This window comes from Atta colombica, unplaced genomic scaffold (genome assembly GCF_001594045.1).
Source record: "Atta colombica isolate Treedump-2 unplaced genomic scaffold, Acol1.0 scaffold9, whole genome shotgun sequence".
In the NCBI taxonomy this organism is placed as follows: Eukaryota; Metazoa; Arthropoda; class Insecta; order Hymenoptera; family Formicidae; genus Atta; species Atta colombica.
The window spans coordinates 1,025,091-1,034,655 of record NW_017259583.1 but is presented as its reverse complement, the minus strand read 5'-3'; the positions used below and the strand labels follow the sequence as shown (position 1 = coordinate 1,034,655).

Below are 9,565 nucleotides of genomic sequence, written 5' to 3'. Positions count from 1 at the left end.
TTTAAAGCCATTTCAAATGCTTTAAATCATTTCTATATAAACATTTCTATATAAAAATATTATTACAAAAAAACAATTTGAAGTGGATTTTGCAAAATTTCAAAATAAATTTCAATTTTGATGACGTGCACGGAATAAAAAATTTCCTTAATTCTGTGCCCTGAAAAAAGTTCTCATATCCTCTCTCAAGTTTCTATCTGATTATACTCAAATATCTGGATGACAGAAAGAAGCCTCATTGCTTTTTGCACGATGGCTAGCTTCATGGCATCATGACTTCTGATTGATTGAATAAATTGACTATTGCGCATCTTTGAAATTGGTTTACCTTGTCTTCTTCCATCATGGATTCGTCATTGTTCTCTAAAAAATACAGCATCGGATGGTTTCTCAAACGAGTAACAACATTTCCATAATAACATTTTACACGCAGTTGAATTGCAACGAAGCATTATAACGATGATTGTGTTTCGTCAAACGATACATAATAAATAAATTAGTTATCGTCAAAAGCGTGCAATGATGATCAATGATAACGACATTGACAGCTGGAAAACGGGATTCGATTCTAATGAATTTGTTCGAAAGAGATTTGGTCTCGTCGATCATGTCGATTCCGGCGAAGATATAACTTTGATGCGAGTGAAAAACTCGAGTTCCAGTTCCGAGATCCGTTATATCAATCCTGCCATTTATACAGAATCCATCAACGAAGAAGGATCTAAGAGCGATCGTGAACAAGAAGGTTGGTCAAATCTAAATTAGAAGATCGATGAAACCCAAGCAGAACAAGTCAAAATGACATTAAAATGAATCGGTAATGATTGAAAAATGATTTTTAATGATTGACATTTTAGAGTCATTTTGACATAATTTTGATATTATAATGACTTATTGTTCTGCTTAGAAACTCAACCTTTTAGATCCTTTTTGAATAAAATTTAAAAAATTAAAATAATTTCTAATCGAATCAGATAAATAATAAGTAAAAGAATAGTAAAAGTAGTTAAAAAGAAAGAAGAATCTTTAGCAGAACATAAAGTCAAAATGACTCAAAAATTAATAAAAATCATTTTTTAATCAATAATAATGCATTTTAACATCATTTTGACATTATCATGACTTGTTTTTCTATTTGACAATTGCAAAACCAGAATTAATATAGAACAGCTTTATTATAATCAGTAAACATTTTAATAGGAATATTCTCCTTCTTTTAGGGATTCATATTTCTTCGCAATTGAATTCCTGTAGCATACTTTGCGAGTTCATTTCTTTGTAGGATATTGTAACGGAGACTCAATTGACACAAATCGTTATGATGCTTCGACAATCGACCTATTATCTGTCGTCGCAAAGGATACAACGAGCACTGATCACATAAATGAACATCTGGGACAGAATACCTACAGGTGTTATTCAACATCCTTTCTAGATACTACGTTGCCTCTTGAATTGTCCACTACTCAATCCACAATCTCGTCTGGAAGAAATACACGAATGGAGCGACGATGCAAGATTGATAGCATCTGTGTTGATCAAAATAAAGTGAACATTGATCAGAATGAGACGACAAAACATGACAAGTATGTTGTTTCACAATACAATTTTTATTTAATCATCGAAGTATATATGTGAGAGTATGATGTCGCAGATATGATGTCCTAGACGGTCGCCAGATCGCACGAATTTCCACGACGTCGGTTGACTCAAGTGTCAGCAATCATCATCAGATGTCAGACATTGACAGAAGAAGCGCCCATTCAGAATGGATGCGCAAGAAACATGAGGCCGCACAGCGGACGAGAGAGAAAAAGGAACTCGCTTTGAAGAAGCGACAGGAGGAAGAAGAGAGGGAAGCGCAAAAAAAGGAAGAAAAGGCGCGTCTAGAAAGGGAAAATTTTCTCAAGTGGATCGAAAAGAAAAGGCAGCAGGAACTGGACAGAAGAGCGATGCTCGAGAATGAGTTAGAATTGCAGAAGCATTTGAAGGAGATTGAAGATAATCTTGCCGGTGCAAAGATCACTTATCTTCGTCGGTGGTTTCATAAGAAGAAGGAGGAAGAAAAGGGTATAATACGTCGCTTGCTTCGATGCTATGCTTACATCGTGCACTTGATATACATATAACTAGTAACTTTCTATTAAATTCTTTTAATTTCAGCAATATATTCAAAGAATCCACTAATTATTAAAATTAGTACAATAAAAATTAGTACAATATACATTAAATACACGTGTACATGTTAATACATATTGTCAAAAATTAATATAATTTAATAGAAAGTTCTAATTAGTACTTGTATCAAGTGCATGATATATTTAAATTAAGACGCAGGCGTTCGACAAAACACTAAGATGATAAAAATTGACATGCTCTTGTTTTGCAGCCCAGCGTAAACAGCAGGAGACAAGACAGAAAAAGATGGATGAGGAGCGCGAGAAAAGGTTAGAGCAAAGCACAAGGGCATACGAGAAGTGGCGAGAAAACTCTAAGAACAAACCTAAGCCTGCCACCCAAGGATTACTTCGTATGTAACATACAATATAGTAACATATAATAGTTAAATAACAAAATGATCGATGCAAATGCAAGCTCAAAGATGAGTAAGATGATTCTTTATTATTACTTCTTCAATTATATGTAAACTGACATATCGCTTCCTTACTTTAAAAATGACAAAATTAAAAAAATTAAGTTTCTCAGAGAAGAGTTTTCTCACAAGAGAAAACTATTTTTTAACTTAACAAAAAATTATTAATTAAATAACATCTGCAAAAAGAATATATTCTCCCAGCAAATGAGAATGAATTAAAATGGATTACAATTTTTTTTTAACGCAGTTTAAATCCATGAAAATGGATTGAATGGATTGAAATAGATTGGATTTGAGCTGACATTAGTTTAACATTCGAAAAGAAAATTCATATTTAAGGGTTACAAATTTTATTCCTAAGACTATTCCATTTATAATAATTATATCTGAAATTAACTACTTTAAATTAGTATTAAAAAACGCTTTAGTGGGATTCGAACTGGGATTATGAATCTTCTGTTACTTGCTACACTACTTCTTCAATTGGTAAATGTTATTTATTCTCTACTTCAATTACAACCAGCTAAATTAGTAACGAAATTATATAGATATAATAAAAATATCATCATTTAATAAATATAATAAAGTATAAATAATTTACATTGCTGTGAGACAACATTAGCTAAATGTCGGATAATCTAATCTCGCTTGACCGATGTGATCACGCGATGTGATTAGCTTAATATTCGGGCTGTGTTCGATTTACAAATGTTCACATCGATCATTTATTTTACTCCTAATCAAAGAGAAATAAAAGAACATAGTTCAATTATTTTTACGTTATAACTTTTTTGAACTTAGTTGATTAAAACGAAAAATTTACTACTTATAATTTTGAATAATTTAAGTAGCATTTATAGTTCATTTTAAAAGAAAAACTTTTTATTTAATTGGATTAAAAAATTGCATTTCCTATTCAGAATTGAGTAGTTTATTCACGATTCACAGAAATGGCTGATATTATTTTTAGATTCAACTGGATTGAAAAACTGCATTTGCTATTCACAATTTTGAATTGAGTAGCATTAATAATGCACACAAAATACTATAATATTATTTTTAGATTGAAAGGCATGGAGATATGCTCTATGCAATTCCTGTAAATGAATAAAAATGCATTCAGAATTGAAAAAGCATAGACATTTGTTTTATGCAATTTTTATAAATGAATAAACATATATTCAGGATTGAAAAGGATTTATTTTAACATTCATACATCCTTATTTTTAAAAATCTGAATCCATTTTAATCCATTTCAATTTTTCTCGTTTGCTGCGTTGATAATATAGACAGCTTTAGGATCCCCTTAAGAGGATGTTGAATTGATGGTTGAATTTGATTGAGATCAATAGACCTTTTTTAATTCCAAATTCGATAATGACATCTTTCATTCTTATACTTGTGTCTCAAATACATTCATCTGTCCTTATCTAACATATTGCAACGCCATCTCTTAGAAGATCGAACACCTACTGCTAGACACAATTATTGCTTTATTTATCATCCCGAGTCTTCGCTTAGCGTTCATATACACATCATTTATAGATTAATATAAATTTTCTTTTAAATAAATCTTTTTTTTTAAGCTTTTAATCTTAATCTCATAAACTCAGTATTTGCGCATGTAATGCGCTGATGAGCGCTGCACTATTTGATCACGAGTTATAAAACTTTTGTATTAAGGAAACATTTATATAAGTTGATAGTTCTACGAATTGAAAAAAATAGTTTTTAAATAAATTTTTAACTTTTTTTCCGATTTTGATATAAAAATCTATTGCAGCATTCCTAAATTTTGCGTCTACTTTAATCCAGTAAAAGGATTTCGTTCAATAAATTCGGATATTTATATCAATTTGCAAAATCCCGACAATTTGATTATTCTAGTATCTCCTTAAATTGTTGATTTTTTTCTTATACAATGTTTTAAAAACAAGAATGCATATTCATGATACTATAATTTTTTATACTTTGTTGCAAAATTACTTTTTCTCTATAGGGAAATTATATTATAAGCTTTTTTTTAGAAGACACTTTCTTGGAATCCGGTCGGATACCCGAAAAATATTGAATATCCAACTCAAAGAAATTGTCCTCCCCCCCCCCCCCCCCTGCTTAAGAAGCGCACGACTTTCATAATTGTATTGTTGCACATGGGTTTTCCACGCGAAGCAACTCTCACCCTCCCTCTCCCTCCTCCTCTGTTTAAGGGACGCATGACTTCCACAATTGTACTGTTGCACATGGATTTTGATTTTCTACGCAAAGCGACTTTCACCTCTCCTGTTTAAGGAGTGCATGACTTCCATAATTCTATTGTTGGACATGGATTTCAATGTTGTGCAATAATACAATGTCCTATGTCCTTTAAATAGGGAGGAGGAGGGAGAGGAGAAATGAGAGTCGCTTAGCGTGAAAAGTTGTGCGCTCCTTATACAATAATTAGCAACAACTTTGATTGTTAATAATTTTTTAATAAAAGACGACCGCGGGCTAAAACCTTTTGAAAATCACTTAGGGTCATGATTTTAACCACATATGTCAATGTCAAAGTCAAATTGGAGAATGTTCCCCTATACTAAATAATTACCAAAATTTCAAACTTTCACGATAGTAAAGGTAATAAAAAATTTTCTCAATTTTTTTGGGCACATGACAGACTTATAAAGTGAGAAGAAAATTTGTTATTTTTTTCAGCTGATAGTTAAAATTATCAAACTCATATATAAACTCAAAATATATAATAAGTTTTTGAAAGTAAAGTTTTCAATCTTTTAAAATCCTTTTTTAAATTTAAATTTTGTTCATTTTTTAATGAAGTTATGATACTCTTAATAGTAATACAGAAAAACATTAATAGTAATACAGAAAACTGTTGTTTTATTTGCATCAATCCAATAACTTATTTTGATTAAACAATAATTCAATTTCAAATATAATATGTTATTTGTTGATTATCAAAATACAAGGAGAGGATATATTTTACAAATTTATTTTATCAATTGCAAATGTTGTTTTATTAAAAAATATTTTTACTGAGAAATACATTTTAATACATGGTTTGCAAAAATTCATGCAAAGACTATAATATAGCACAGTAAGAAATCTATGTAATGTTTTCTTAATGTCTATTTAATGTATATAATGTTTAATGTATGTAATATTTTCTTAATGTAGGTATTGTTTTATTTGGATAAAAAATCTGTTTTATCAACATCGATCAAGTTCAGTCGTTGTTCCAGCATCCCTTTAACTCATTCATGATAATCGTAACAACTAGAGCCTGTATTCCATATATGCCTACCGATAATTATCGATATTATTAACTAAGACAATTCAAAGGCTTGTTCTTTTAAGCTGACTTCTTGCACAGTTTATTTTTTTCTTTTTACTCTTCAATGTGAAGAGAAAAGGAAGAAAGAATGATGAACTGTGTAAGAATTTTAGCTAAAAAGAACAAATACCAATCTTATATCAATGGCAACAATAAAAAAAGGAAAAAAGCACTGCTCTTATTCATGTATATAGAATAGTATTTTAGAAGTCTATAGTATAATAACTCAAAAATCATGTTTTATAATTATGTCATTTTTGAAGTAATTAAGGAAGCGATATAATTAAAAAATATTTTGCTAAATATTTCACATCATACTACGCTAAAGATAACAATTACATAATTGTTATCTTACTGTGATAATTATGTCTAAATGAGTGATATTCTAAATGAATGATATTCTCTGTTGTAATTATGTCTAAATGAATGAAATAGATTAATTTCGAATGAGTATAAAAAAAGGGGATATGAAGAATGTCCTAGAACTAAAAATACGAAAAGAGGGTAATATTATATAAAATATTATATAAAATATAAGTAAAAACATAAAATAAAATTTTATACGTGGTTTCATTTTTCGGAAAAACAATTCTGAATTTTATTTTATTATCTTAAAAATTGTTGGTGTGCATAATTAACAATTTTTAAGGTAATAAAATAAATTCTTATAAAGTAAATATTTTGTCTTATTATCTCTCTCTCTCTCTCTCTCTCTCTCTCTCTCTCTCTCTCTCCCCTCCTCCAAAGTATCCTTTTTAACATTAGTAATGTTTACAATCATAAACGCATTTTAAGTGCACACTTATCGTATACCTGACAAATGTATAAAGTTGTTTTTTAAAAAACGAAACTTTGTACAAAAAAATTTTATTTTAAATTTTTATATATTTTTTTCATTTAATAATATATAATTTCATTTTTTAGAATTATCTCCTTTCTATTATTAACTGTTGTTATATTATTAAGTATTGTTTCCTAGTATACCCTCTGTACGTATTTTTTAACAAAGAAAAATAAATCTTATACCGTGTAGCGGATTTGATTTCCTTTTGGATTGAACTTTCATTAAACGCTTTCGGGGCAATCAAAACTAATCTAGTCAGAATTATGTACTTTCTGCTTGCAAAAAATTCGATAGTGATAATTTTTGGATATGTTTTAAAGTTCGGTGTCTTAATACAATTCCAAGTTTTCCAACTTGACAGGCCGCCACTTGCGCTATCATCTTAGAAACTACCATTGAAAAATTTTTTTGCGTTATTTCCTCACAATGAGTCCTACAATAAAAATAACTATAATTAATCTTGTAGAGGAAAATGTTTCCTACAACTTTCGCCTAAAATTTTTTTTTTGTAATTTTAATGGATAACGAGCTGTAGCAGTGTAAAGTGGAACAGTTTAATGAAATTTCAAAGAAATTAAATTATGTTTTAGCAACTGACGTCCTTTAGTTAATTGTATAATGACTGGTATCATACAGAAAAAATAGAATAAATAATTAGTAAATTATTAATTATTACAATTAATTAATTACTGATTAATTGCTATAAACTTATTTCCATACCATTATAAAACTTATGGCGCGTTTTTTTAAATGTGAAATCTCCAGCAAAGAGACCTAATCCACAACTACAATTTTTCAGCTTTTTTATTAATTATTTTTTTTAGTATTTTATTTTTAGTATTTATAGTAATAATGTAATCTTCTTACGGGCTCTCCCAAATTCAACAACAATATCCAATAATAATCCAAAAAAATCAGGGCAAATGAGAGTCAGCGTAGTTAATACGCAATCTTAAATCTTTATTCCAAAAAATAGACTTTATTTTAAAAAATAGTACGTTTCATTCACTTTGGAACCATTCTCAGTAATACAATTTCAAAATATCAACCTTTATGTATAAGAAAAAATCAGATTAATAGATTTAATGTTGTAATCTATTTAAAACATTAAAACAATTATCTTATAAATATTTCGAAACCATTCTACAAGTTACAAATTAATCTTGAAAACTAGTGACTCACCCCAAAAAGGAATTCATCTCGACATTGGATCAAAACCAATTAAAATTTATAATCACTAAAAAGTATCAAGTTTAAAAACACGTGTTGATTACAGCTTGAACGAAATGACTAATACATTTGAATGTGACTAATACATTTGATTGGTATCTATACTAAGCGGCTATCTATAGTTTTTCAATCCGATGATTTTTGATAATGTTGTTGTTTCCTCTCTTAGAATATTTATTTCTTAATGTTCTACATTAGTTGACTCTGTTTTGACACTATGAACGTTATGTTTCTTTTAAGAAATTTAATTTAATTTTATCGGTTTTTCTAATTTCAACTTATTTAATTTATAATATTGTGCAGTTATGTTTGCAGTAGTCTCTTTAAAGTCTCTTTAAAGTTTAGTTATCCTGTTTTTTTAGTAACTGTTCTTTTTAATGATTATTTCTGATTTAGCTCGCATTTAGCTAATCAATTAACTGACGGTTACATACATTCCAGACATAGGAATTTGTTGAGACTTACTTGCTGCACTCGATTTCTACGTTACGAATATTACATTGTGAACAATTATTACTATGATTATGGGGACTGCTGAAGATGGCTTGAATACAGTCGAAATGTTCAGTTTGGTATTTTTGAAGAACTGAAAGAAATGAAGACTTTCAATGGCGAATTGCCATTGAGAGCGATGTTCATTACGAAAAGAATAAATATCAATATAGACATCGATTATCCGAGACCATCGAAAAGAAAAAAAAATTGCAGTTGTGGATTAAACACGCTGGGAATTTAAAAAACATGCCGTAAGCTTTATTTCATAATATAATGATGTGGAAATATTATAAGTCCAAGCTCTGCATGAAGCTGAGGAACGTAGCAGGAATCGAATTTTTGACCGATTTTGTCGCGTCCAAGCTTTGAACGTAAGGGAGCTGTGGGGAAGAACCGACGCAAACGAGGAGGAACTTCGCTTCATTCTAAGACTCTCAAGAAGCCGAGAGTCGGCAGGACGAAGTCCTGGAAACTTCTCTCGCTATCAATGTTTCGCTGAGCCAACTCATGAATCGAATGTGACTCATGAATCGAATGAACTTATTTAAAGGATCCAAATTGGATCAATGTGACACGAGGGCGCATTTTAATACCCAGTGCCAGTATGTTTGTTTGTCCTGACTTTCAATCATGGAACTTAATTTAAGTGACCGGGAAGAGGAGCCAAGTGCAATCGCAAGAGAACTTAAAGTGAATACGAGCAGAAGGTATATGCAAAAATTAATTAATACATCCGGATTTTAGTTAAATAATATAATTAATAAAAAAAAACGAATGTTTATACATGTTTTTGTTTTTACAAAAATAATCGGCAACTTGTCACATTTGTAATTAATTTCAGCGTTTCTGATTGAATGCGGTGCGTGCGTGCATAAGTGCGCGAGTGTTACATCGAGTACGAACCTAAATACATAGAAAAATGTGCGTGTGGGTACATTAGAAAGAGACGGATTTTTGTGAATAAAGAGTATGGAGAGGTGAAATAGTTAAGAGAGTATTGCTAGAAACAAAGAGGACTAAAATATTATTTAATGATTAAAGAGGAGAGAGAGAGAGAGAGAGAGAG

At 29.9% G+C, this 9,565-nt stretch overlaps 1 protein-coding gene across 1 annotated transcript in view; it reads left to right on the top strand.

The window, feature by feature from the left end:
- Positions 1–522: 522 nt before the first annotated feature.
- LOC108693270 (coiled-coil domain-containing protein 34) overlaps positions 523–9,565 on the top strand; it is a 12,959-nt gene continuing 3,916 nt past the window's right edge. Inside the window, exons 1-4 of the mRNA XM_018202141.1 lie at positions 523–745; positions 1,283–1,586; positions 1,655–2,070; positions 2,390–2,530. Coding sequence (XP_018057630.1) covers positions 523–745; positions 1,283–1,586; positions 1,655–2,070; positions 2,390–2,530 — 1,084 coding nt within the window. The remainder of the gene's footprint in view (positions 746–1,282; positions 1,587–1,654; positions 2,071–2,389; positions 2,531–9,565) is intronic.